The sequence below is a fragment of the Xiphophorus couchianus genome, chromosome 9, assembly GCF_001444195.1.
Source record: "Xiphophorus couchianus chromosome 9, X_couchianus-1.0, whole genome shotgun sequence".
Classification (NCBI taxonomy): Eukaryota; Metazoa; Chordata; class Actinopteri; order Cyprinodontiformes; family Poeciliidae; genus Xiphophorus; species Xiphophorus couchianus.
Window position 1 is genome coordinate 11159781 of NC_040236.1, and position 12912 is coordinate 11172692.

The following is a 12912-nucleotide window of genomic DNA, read 5'->3' on the forward strand; positions in this document are numbered from 1 at the left end:
ACCTGTGTGTTGTTACAATCTGTGTGTATATATCAAGGTACAGCAAGAGTTTAAATATGAGGATGTTTGCATTTATGGAGTGTTTTTGATTGCTTAACAAATTTTCATTTTCCTTAGTGAAAGTAAACATCTAAGACAGTTTGGATACATAGAACCAGATGTGTTTGTAACTGTCTGTGGGGATGACACACTTACTGAGATGTCTTCCCAGAACTTTGACACGTCATAGTTGTTGATGCTGAGGAACTCGATGAACCAGCTGATGGACCTCTTGCTGCCTCTGTCTACTGCCTCATATCGCTCAAAGTTCTCATTGTGTTTGTTCACAGAGTAGTTTGTCAGATGCATGTAAAGCTGGGTCTGTGGAAACAAAAAGGCACCAAAGCAAATAAAAGAAGTCAAATCATTTATGGCAGGGCAGAAAGCTTAGAGAGACAGGAACCACGCTCATTTCTGAATCTTGTGAACCACATTGGAATGATATAAATTGCAAAACAAGATTTTCAGCCTATGTCTCTATTCCTATATCTATTGACTGTGGCTAGGTCAGATGAGGTGTATTTTGTGTCTGAATCTAAGAAAATGACACTTGAACAAGTTAAACTTTTTATTTCTTCTCTCCTTCTCTCATTCAATATGCATTTATGTCTCAAAAACAAAACCTACACTGATTTGCCAAAGTATGGATCTCTCAACTTTTTCACATTTTTAAAAATTTGAACAAGAAACTTCTGTCTAAATTTTGCAAATACCTTCAAACTTCAGAAAATTTGTGAAACATTTTATGTATCATAAATATCATAAACGTAGGTTGGCGTATCGGATGTCTTCTTGATCTAGCCACAAGTTTAAAAGGAAGCCATTTATCAGATCAAAGCACCTACCAACATACAAATTAATTAACACCATATACTAAAGATATGGAAGTCTAATAATAGTGTGAAAAATAAACATCACAGCAAACTACTTTTATTGTATTCCCAGGTGGCCAAAATTACAAGCATTCAGAGCAATCTATATTTTGTCATAGGCTGTGCATCTTTGAATTGGATGACAACAGCTATTCACGTATAACCATTGTTGTACCCCTGTCTTTAAACACCATCAGTCAAACTCAGAGACAACACATCCTTGTCCTTATTCTACAAAGACATAACCCCATGCCTGCAGGCCGCCACAGCCCTGGATGGCTCTCTAGAGACCGCTCTCTGAGGAATTCAGCGTCCATCTCCATGACGTTGCTCACTCCATCATGTGTCATACATTAAGACAATACAAGCTCATGATGTCTATGCAAGTGTGAGTATGTTCTTAAAACAAGCATGTGTCTTTCTCGAGAAAAATCTGTGTGCATGTGAGTGTTTGTCTGCAACAGTCTGTGCTTCAGCAGGTGCAGAACCTCCAGGCAAATATGACTGGTTTGATATCACAGCAAACATCTGGTATGTGGACAATTTTGCTCAGCTGTCTGTGTACAGTCTGTCTGCATACTCTGTGCTTGTGTAGGGCAAAATCTCCACTTTAACCTTAAATTATCTGCATCTATACTTCACGGAGTGTTTATGGGTGGTTATTTTTAGATTATGTTTTCTACTATTGCGTTACAGAGCAGTGAGTGCAACTGAATGTAATTTCAATATTCAATCACTGTTATAGCTCTGATGTAGACATCAATTCTGGTACTTAAAGAGGGATTACTGAGCTGTTATTAGTTAAAAGCTACATGTCTGTGTGGGTGTATTTATTTCTACATCTGTGTACTATATCAACAGCTTGGAAAACTGCCACACAGATAAAGGCTGCAGCAGAGACATTCTAATCTGTGACTCACCAGGTTGGCCTCGTTGGGCGAGTGGTACTTCTCGGTGCCCATGCGAACCAGACCGTCATTGTACAGGAAAATGCGAAGCGGGTCACAGGAAGTAACCAGGATGTAGATGCGCAGGTCAAATTTGTAGCCCTCCATCAGGAAGGGCTTGTCCAGGTACTCCTGAACAATAAAGTGCTCGTGGGATGGCAGCTTCTCACAGCTACGGATAAGCGAGATCCTGGATCGAGAGAGGCTTTATTAATCCTTGGGGGGGCAAATTATGGTGGCATAATAAAAGATGGCATGGTGAAGATAATTAAAAAAATGATAGATGGAAGCATAGTGGAGACTATGAACAAGACTGATGACACTGGCACTGTCTTCTATTCGTACTGAAGTCAGAAAATTGGGGCAAACAAGATACTGATTTTAGGTGTTTCATTACAATATTTCATCTGAAAGCCGTCTGAAAGCGTTGAGGGAAATATTTCTGACTTGCTCCCTCTGCCCATTCTCATGGTACTCTCCTGTCTTTATGTCCCAAGATTAACTTTGGCCTGCTGCGTCTTCTGTTCAGTTAATGGATAATAACCATAAATTATACACACGGCACGTGTGATCATGGGGAGAGGATATTAAAATATGTCCATACCATACAATGAATGATTCTAAAACTCACAATAAAGACCATAAGCCTTAAGGAGAAAGAGTGTGATCTTGTGTCCATGTGAAACCCCGCAGTCACCGAGTCTTTGTAAAGAAATGTAAATAAGAACAAAAAGTAAGCCTCAAGTGTACTTGAAGCAGGAAACTATTTGTTTCTTTGAAGAAATTGACATGCCAAAATTGTTTGTAGTATATTTCTTCACTGCTGATCTATCAAATGTACACAAAGGAGCTACAGCAAGAATGATGGGTGATTTTAGCCATTCTCATAAGCATCTGGAGAACATTGTGATTTTTCTTCAAAGACAAATTCCTCTCTTTCTGAACAGCAAGTACGTCAGCTGCTCTGGCTGGGTCTTTAACCTGAGCACAGGTTAATAGGAGCCGACACTACTCCGTTTCAAGCTCGACTCTGATTCATTTGCTTTGGCCTCATGTCACTGGCACTCAAGACTTATAATATGCAGGCCATTTCTAGTTGGAATAAAGAATGAGTTGTGTTATTTTGTGGACATCCATGTGGCTGTGCAGCTTTTCTTTTAGTGTCGGTGAGTAGACTGTTTTTTGTGCAACGAGAGGGTGTGAGGTCATTTTCTGAACAATCTTCCACTATGTACAAGCAATGCAGCTGACCTATATCACCCATCACTCATAGGTAGGGCTGATTTAATCTAAATTGCTTGCATGAGGAGCCAGGTCGGCTCCATTGTACACATGCATGAAGTAACATGGCACACAAAAACCTAAGACTAGTCCAAGATGTGTGGACCTGAATTATAGACTATGGAGCAGAAATATAGTGGCAGCAACATGACTCTGGTTTTACAGACAGAACATGAAGTATTATGAAAATGTGCAGCCTATGTTGTGGAAATGCACTGGGAAATCTGCTTGGGACCCCAAACTCTGAATTTTTAGAGTGGCCTGTCAGAAACTCAGAAATCCAATCTTGTTCTGATCAGTGAACAAAACATACCTTCGTGCTACCAGATTGCGCCAACAACAAAATTTGTCAGTAAAGAAGTTGTTACTGAAGGAAGGAAACTCAAAGTTAGCATTCTTAGTATCAGCAATGTGTCTAAAAGTCAGATGACGAATTAGAAAAGTCATGGTTGGTATTGACAACAACAACCTATTACAGTTCATTCAAGCTGAGCAAGACAAGAGACTGGATTTACTGCTCCTGGAAGACAGCTTGATTTTTGTGGATACCTTCCTTTCAAAGAGCTGTTCAAAAGACCATCATCTTTTATTTATATATTTTCAAGAAGTCAGCCACAAGGTAGAATTTAGAATAATTTGTGGTGAAGGTAAATATTAAACTTTGCTTTACTGTTTTTAATGCAGAGAAATGTTTTAGGTTCAAATGCCCCCTAGACTTCTACATGCTATGAAATCATGTAGACAACTCAGATGTCCACACTGCATCTTTTGCCTGTTCCATGTCTTACTCCATAGAGCAGCAAATGAAAAAGCTATGTCTGCTTGTCTAATACTCAGAAAAAAACCCTGAAACACTCTGATTCTGTCCCCATCATTCGTGTTCCCAACCCAACAATTGATATGGTTTGTTTGTGAATGTCACAACAGTATGAGGGATAGCACGATACTTTCAAATACCACAAAGCCTGAATGCGTGACAGCAAAGTTATTATGTTCTATCTGTAGAGCTTTCTATTTGTCTGTCATGAAACCTGTTGGATTTTAAAAAAAAAATGGTGGCAACCTTCCGGGAATCTCAAAGTTAAGGTAACATTCTCTCCATAGTGTCCCAGCTGCTGGGTGGCAGAGCAGTACCACACCTCTGGTAACATAAAAGTAAAATATTAAAAGTTGATAAACAGGAAGTGTTTGGCTCGCCCTAGTTGCGAGTTCAAGACAGGTTGCAAGAATGTGAGTCCCATTCACAACCGTAATTAGTAATTCCCCACACTCACGGCAGAAAGGCTAGAAAAATTGCTCAGTGTTGTCGATTATAACTTTTAAAGAAAAATAGAAATACAGAAAAACAGCATTAGCAGGTTGAAACTCAAAAATACTGACATTAGACATTTGTCACAAAACTCTAATCAGTGTATCCAACATTAAATATCATAATTTATTCACTAATTTATCCACTCAGTTTATTTATGAAGCTGAAAGCAAAAGTTTAGATTGTATTTAGAAGTTTCAACAGAACAGAATGAAAACCAACATCTGAAGTAAAATAAAAAAAACTTTTCATTTTGCCCTCATCAACTGAGTTGGAAGAACCGTTTCATGCTTGCAGATGTACTTTCATGTACATGTTCAGTTCTTACTCCTGCCAACTAAGAAACTGCTCCGCTATAAATGACCACTTCACTGACCCGCTTATCACAGTACTTGAATAAAAGAGAGCAGAGGGGAAGTTGTTATGGGCCTGACCGTCAATATGAGGGGCCCTCTTAGCTGGCTGACAGCTGGCTGACTGATGAGGACAGGGTTAACAGCGTTAGTTAGTGGAGCTGAAGTAGCTGAGGAGAAGACGGCATGATTGATGAGCTGGGGTGTCAGATAATCACAGCCCACTCTCCCCCTGCCTATTTAATTTGACACTAGAGGGGAGCTTGCCTTTTTAAGCTCTGCACGCACTTTTATTTTGTTTCCCCTTATAACAAGCTAGGCTTCAGACATAAACAATAACTTCATTTAGTTGGTCGACAGAAAAATAAATTACAGGGGGTAGATATAACTTAATTTCCTGCCGCGTCACACCACAGGGAAAAAAAAAAGAGAGAAAAATCTAATTTTGCCAGCTGCCTGCCACTGAGTGGTCGAGCGAAGCTCATCATATTTCATATTCTTAATGTATTGCAATAATTCAGCCTTTATTCTTTAATAAATAAGGGCTTAGTGCAAGCATGGAGTTATAAGTAATGCCCACATTATACTAGAAAGGACAAATTCAAAGAGAACTAGAGGGAGAGGTGAGGCACACAGAGCTATTTGTACTTCAATATCCCCACCTATTGGTGCCAGTGATGAAGTCAATCCAAGATATTTCTTCATGCACACTCGTCTCAGCAATCACATTTTCAAAGAACAAAATGTGAAAAAGAATGATTAATACATTTTTCACAATTTAAGGCCATTCTGGGATTCTCGAGAGAGCTAAAAACTAAAACTTATTTTTAAAAGGGTTCATACTTAAGGTAAAATTCATTCTCTTTTAGTTTAAAATTGATCTCCTGAAACCAAATTATTTACAAAACCTAAATATTAAATCTGCTCTTCTATATTTTGGCTTCTTTGTCTGCAGTCTTCACATCTTTTTTATTAAGTGTTGAATAATTGGTTTCCTAAAGAATAAATAAACTAGAATTTATGCAAAAATTGATCAAAAAGAGACTTTAAGCTCTTTATACCATTAACGTTTTTTAGATTAAAAAGCCACTCTGGGTAAGTAGTAAAAAACGCCCAGTGCTGTGAACATAGAAATGTCCTATTACTCCTTTCTCTGGCAAACTTCCTGACTTACCTATGGATGTTTAGACTCTGCTCATTTCTCCCCAGTCAGTGGAACACCTACAAAATCCCAGATAGTTGGATCTCATCCGGCTCCTCTAATTCTTTTTAAATTGAGGGAGCTTTGTGATCAATATCAAAGTCCCCATCACTTAAAGAACAGATCAAACGCTTACTGAGCCTTATAATGTTGAGATTTTATTGGCAATGCTTGTGGTGAGATGATGTAACCGGTTCACTTTCCAGGACATATGAAGGAGTGAGTGATTTTCAAGCGAATTCATCATTATTTTCAATATACAGTGCCTTGCAAATTCAAACTCCTTCTATATCACATTTTATCTTCATTACAACCGCAAACTTTAATGTATTCCTTTTGTGTTTTATGTGATAAACCAACACAAGTAGTGCATAGTTGCTAAGTGGAAGGATAGCTGAAATAGGACACTCCACAAACCTCCACCAAAGCATATTCATGTGTTAGAGTAGTCATGTCAAAGTCTCATTCGAATACAGAATTTGCAGCCAAAATATTAGTTAATTATATGCTACCGTTGAAGTTTAGGGTTGTAACAACACAAAATGTGGAAAAGTTCAGAGACCATCAATCCAAAAATGGCCATTATTTAACACTGTCTTGCAAGTCATTCAATTATTTCACACTCCTGATCAAAACTGTGCACAGGAGGAGCTTGTTACATTAACTAGTTAACCTATTCTGAGAAAAAATGAATAAATACTTCCAGATTTTCTCTCCCAGAATGCCAAACTCCAGAATAAAACTTTGACGTCACAATTTGAGCTTGCTTCTTACCCCATGGGAGTGAAAGCATGAAATATACATTCAGGAACGACATTTAGCTCATCTTTTGATAAAGAGATGCTATTGAGAGTATGTGTTCCCCTGCAGCAGCCATCTTTGTCCATTTTCTAGTCTGACTGGCCTCTGCTGATGGAGCCTCATAAAGGAATCCAATAATCACATGCAGAGACCTTGAGGGGAAGCAACTACAGTAACTGCCAGAGACCACGAGCATTTGTGTGTGGCCCCCACTGGCAGTGATAACCGCTGATTTATGGCAGGGGTGACCATCGAGGACAATGAAGCCCCACAATGAGATTCGCCACACCCTCTCAGCTCTAATACTCAATCTGTTACCAGCCATCCTCCATTTCCATAGACACCCATGCCAGGGTCACAAACCCCTTATTGCTTTGTTTTTGTTGTGCTTGTCCTCTATTTGCTCTGCTGCTAATTTACTCCCTCCTCCCTTTTCCTTTCCCTTCTCCACTTTTACCCTTGCCCTCTCTGTCAGTCTTGGAGTCAATGCGCATAGATTACTCAGGAACACTTGCAATAGCCACTGACATACCCATGACCCATGGCTCCATTGGCAGGTTTGAGAATAAAGGTCTTCAGCTTGCGTTTCTTGCGCAGCTCTTTGACATAGTTCTGGAACTGTGTATACTCAGCAGGGAAGATCCAGGTTCTGGGTGTGAAGTTGTACTCCTGAGGCTGGCACCTGATCATTCTGCAAGAATAAAAGAGCTAGTGAAACTTTCCTCTAAGAAGTGTACTTTCCTCTAAGAAGCAATAATTTATCATATTAAAATAATCTGGCAGTTGAGTCTGGCACTTATTAGGATTTTCCTTTTTTTGTCAAATTAAAAGATGAATGTTGTGCTTTCAAAGCAGACCTGACCATTTGCTTTGAATTGTGAAGTGCTACAAGTATCCAGCTGTAACTTCTTATAATACCAGCAGGCTTTTGAATGCTTGCGTTGCTTCTCTGTAACTGATCCAAAGCAATCACAAGCGCGTATTAAAGAGGGACAAAAAAAAAAAAGAAAAACTCACTTGGACATGTTTCTTGCGAGGCAGTCTTTCCGGCAGATTTCGCCCATGCCAGGGAAATGGTTAATTCTCTGCAGAGGGACAGGCAGACATAATAATGTTGTTAGGGCCATTAAGCCACTCAATTCCACCCCCACCCCTTCATAAAAATGAGCACATTAAAGGCAGCAACCTGAAGTGAGCTTACAATGTTCTGACATTTATGCCCAATTACAGACTCAAAACAAAAAGGTGACGCTAAGACCTTTCCCAACCCTTATTTAGTTTACCATGTTTTTTTTTAATACTTTAAAGGTTGGGGAGGGAAGAGGCGAGAAAAAAAACAATCAATCTCAACTCAGAGGGGCCAAGGTAATTGGTTCTGCATCGCAAGCTCCTGCAGTGACAGTTGAATGAATTGCTTTGAATGTGCCGAAAGGGGGGTGGATGTAAAGCAAAAAAAAAACTCAGAGTTTTCTGTATTCTTTGACCAAATGAGCCTGAACAGGGGTGGTAATTAGGCTCGTATGAACTGAAAATTTGACAGCAAACTCTCAAAGTACATCACCAAAACTGAAAACGAGGACAATTTTACAATGGGAGGGGAGAAGAGGTAAAAAAAAAGACAAAAAAACGAGAATACAAAGTGTATAAGGAATGCGTGATTATTATCCAAATGAGACAGACATAATTAGAGATTCGGAAGAGACTGCACAATTATGCCGGTGCCGCAAGACTACATGGCGTGTAAGCGCAAATCAAAACCGATTGTTGAGGGAATTTTACTTTTCTTCTGAGATTTTATCTCATGAAAGCCACAGTTCCATGAAGATGCAGACGGAAAAAAAAGGCAAAGCATCTGTTCAATGTGAAACATTAGCAACATTGCAACATACTAAGCATCAATAGCATTCACAATATTCCATCTTCTTTCCTGAACTCTTGGTGCCCCTATTTTAACAAAGCATCCTCTTCCTGACTAGCTTGTGATTTAATCGATCATTAGTGGCCAGTCTAATCAAATAAGCGCTTGGAAAGACAGATAGCTAATGCTCACAGCTACAGGAGGGCAGCCAAGTTCACTGAACAACATGCAGGGGTCAAACAGAGGTAAAATAACTCTCAGACCGGCAAGAAAACCGAGAGCAACCGTTGTTGTTAAGGCCCGTCTTATCAGCATCACTAGTGACATCTGAAAGCTGCCCGGGCAGCCCCTGTTGTGCACAGGCTGTCAGTCTACCTGTCAATCTCTCCATCTCTGTATGGCCTCTGCTGTAGCCTCTCACTATCTTCATGATTTTTTCATACTGGCTATTTCCTACTCTAGCTACAATAGTGCCTTAGGAGTAGCATCTAGGAGCTTCCACTTTGTAGATAAATATGTATGATATATTTTATGTTTTATGTTTTGGTCAAACTTTTCTTAATGAATCTCTATGGTTTGTTGAATATTGTTGAATATATCTACCATTTACCACTCTTTCGATGTGATAAAAGCATCTTCATAAGTGCAGAGCTCCACCTCTTGTCACAATATATAGTACCTTGCAAGTGTATTCATACAACTTCAAACACATTTTTTTGTGAATTTCATTTGGAGTTTATGTGATTGACCAGTACACAGCATTGTGGTCTGGATCAGTGCAACTGTGAACTGAAATAGTTTCTAAATTGTTTTACAAATAAAATCTGGGTGTACTTATGTGTGTATTCCCTTTCAATTAAATACCTCAGAATAAAATCCACTGCAACAAATTACTTTTGGAGGTCACCCAACTAGTACAAAAAGTCTATCTGTGTAATGTAATCTTTATAAATGCAGATGTTTTGTGAAGGCTTTTCTCAACAGGTCAGAGAAGCTGGTCAGAATTAATGGGAAGATGGATGGATCTAAATGTCGGGAAATACTTAAACAAACTGATAAAGGCCTACAAAATACTTGAGCGTGGGGAGAAGGTTCACCTTATAACAGGATTGAAATCCTAAACATACTTCAAAAGCTAAAAATTGTTAGACTGGCCCAAAGTCCAGACATACATCTATTTTAGAATTGTGTATCATTTTCCTTCCATTTTACAGAGTACTTTCCTTTGATCTATTACTTAAAATCAAAGTAAAATACACTAAGGTTTTTGGCTGCAAAGTTAGAAAATGTGACAAAGTTCAGGGGGTTTGAATAATTTAGAAAGGCATTATAAATTACCTCACCAAAAACAATATGGTATTTTACCATTTCGTCCAACTTACTTGATTGTTGATTAAACCTTTTTTCCCATGAATTTAAAACAAACATCACATAGTTTAATGACATTTCAGAAAATCTAATTGCACTGGCAGTGGTTTTATATACAAGACTGTTTGTGTTAGACTGCAGTGACAGGTCCAAGGTCTGCTGACATATTTGATCCACTTGAAACATGTGCTGTGAAGTGAAATGTGGTAAGCATAAGAAGGCCAGAGAAACTGATGGGAAAGTAATGTTTAAAATCAATAAAACACATTTTGTTTGAACCTCTAAAAGATTTTGGGGGTTTTACGCATTGTATTTGCACGATTTAGTTTCTCTGGTTACCTCAATCTGTTCTCCAACCCACATTTTACATGGAATTGCTACAGCATAAAATCACAGACCAAATACTAATAAATATCCATAATTAACCATCTAAAGCAAAGTGCCTGAAGTTAGACGTTTTTCAAGATAGCATGTGAACCATTTACTACGGTTTAACAATAGCTGTTTTTTCCGCTATGGAAATTTTCTCATTCTGCAAACTACGATTCGTCTAGACTTTTATTTGCTTCAGGTGAAATACTCATGGGCATCTGATTATGTTATCAAATTCTGTACTAAAGTCAGAGAAAAAAAACAAGAGAACTTAGCTAATGATGCCCAAAACCTTCACTGCCCCAGAAAATTATTTTTGAATGGAAGGAATGAGATAATCTTTCCATGTGTTTACACTAAAGATCTCAAAACCTAACCTAAAATTTCAGGAAGCAACTTATGTGGTTTAAACTATTAAGACAGTCACATGTGCAGTACTATGTGTAGTTGGATGAAGAACCATTATTCTTGTTTTTCATGTGCTAGCATTGAGCAAATTACACAAGAATGGTTTGACTGGTTAAATATGACTAACATTATCTTAATTCCACAAAAAAACAAATCATACTTTATAACTACTGCGGTCTCAAAATTATTCAACCTCCTAAAAAGAATTGGGTGTGGTCTCAAGCACACCTGGTGCAACCAACCAAAGGCTTCATTAGTTGCATCTGGTGTACAGTATATGAGACAGAAAACCTCATGCCCTGGTAATGGTGACGTTTCACTACGTTAGAGGCTTGGAACAACTGGATGAGGCTGAGAGATGAAACTACTGACGGCTGCCACCAGACTCAGGAGGAGGCAGATGGAAGACTTGCTGCAAAACCTGCTGGATGACATGGTGGAAACAGACACTGAAGATTCAGTTTTCACAGCGAGGTGCATAATAACTCTTAAGGCCTTCATGTCTGAGCTCAAAGACATAAACCACTACAAACCCAAAAGCAAAATTAAAGTCACCTCCAAATTGCTGGAAATACAAAAAGAAGCCAAAAAGGATTTGGGATTCTGTTCTGTAGATAAATGGACCAAAACTGGATGTTTGTACACCTACGCATTAGGAGGGAGGATAAAAGGAAACATTTGTAAAAAAAAAAAGACCCTGCCTACTGTCCGGCATGGTGGTGGCTCAGTGATGCTCAGGGGCTACTATTCCTTCTCTAGCAATGGAAAACTGCACTGCGTGGAGGGCAATGTGGTTTCAATCAAATATCAGGAAATCCTGGGAGAAAATGTCATACCATCTGGGAGTAAGCCGAAGCCCTGACACTACAAACAGGACAATGATTCAAAGGATATCTCAAACTCCACAAAGACTTGGTTTCAAGTAACTTTGAAATACTAGAGTGGCCATTATAGTTGCCTGTAAATCCTTAATGAGATTTAAAAAAGGTGGTGCCAGCATACAAACCCAAGAAGATTTATCAAAACAAAATGTTTACCTACGAGGAGAAGGCTAAGATACTTTAGGTGAATGCAACAGGTTTGCAGTAAATCTAAAAGTATTTGTAACAAAGGTGTTGTATAATTTTGGGGCAGCAGTTGTAATTAAAGGAACATTTTGTGCTGAATTTTGCAAGATTAGTTCTGATCAGGTATTTAAATTGCTGTGGTTTTATTCATTTATTGCAAACACCAGCTGGTTTGTATATTTTGCCAATAAGCTTAATTTGTAGCAGAGTTTGAAACATTGTGATTGATGTGGTACAAGTGATGAGAAAGCTTGATTGAAACAGACATACATTATGACAGTTGCAACTGTTTGGGACTGCTGTTAGTTAATGAGGTCTGAGCACCCTGCAGCCTACATCTGAACACAGACACACGGTGCAACGTTTTATGCTGTGTTCTCGCTGATTAGCAGCCATTAAGAAAGTGATGCAGCACTGTTATAACACTTAGAAAATTTAATTCAAATTGCCCTGAGATGAACAGACTTTGTTCCGAAGCCGCCTGCAGCCCACGGGATGTGTCGAGAAGATTGGGACTAGAAATTAGCTATTATATTTAACATGTCATATCAAGTTTGTTATTTTTAAAAGTAATTTCAAAATAAATAAAGATTTTATAAGACTGTCTGACAGACAACAATTGGCAAACAAAAATTCCATCAACACAACCAGCAGAGCTGCAAGTTATCAAATTGAAGGGTGTTTTTTTTCAGCTATTTATTATAAAAATAATCAACTGGAACTGTTTTCTTAGAATGGTTTGAAAGTTTGTTACCTGAAACAATCTTTAGTTTTTTTAGAATATAATTATTTTTTATCCTAAAAAATAATGTGTTTGTTCCATTGCTTATGTCCATTCTGTTCCTAAATCTAACTTTTAGGAAACAAATTTATTTTTTCTCTCTTTGGAAACTCCCCTTTTACTCATTCTTCTACTGCCAGCTAAATACACAATCTTTATAAAAAGTGTATCTTAAACATTTTATTCCAACACTGTAAACATTTTATGAGAGTGAATCAGCGCTCTGTTCTTGGACATTGCACTACAAATATTTTC

At 38.3% G+C, this 12912-nt stretch overlaps 1 protein-coding gene across 6 annotated transcripts in view; it reads right to left on the reverse strand.

Moving 5' to 3' along the window:
* The window catches only part of ttll7 (tubulin tyrosine ligase-like family, member 7), an 87749-nt gene that overhangs the window by 63679 nt on the left and 11158 nt on the right, over window positions 1-12912 (reverse strand). For all 6 annotated transcript variants that reach the window (XM_028028399.1, XM_028028400.1, XM_028028397.1 and 3 more), the window contains exons 5-8: window positions 7821-7888; window positions 7336-7494; window positions 1832-2048; window positions 196-360 (exon numbers count right to left, since the gene is read on the reverse strand). In XM_028028399.1, the coding sequence (XP_027884200.1) occupies window positions 196-360; window positions 1832-2048; window positions 7336-7494; window positions 7821-7888 (609 nt within the window). The remainder of the gene's footprint in view (window positions 1-195; window positions 361-1831; window positions 2049-7335; window positions 7495-7820; window positions 7889-12912) is intronic.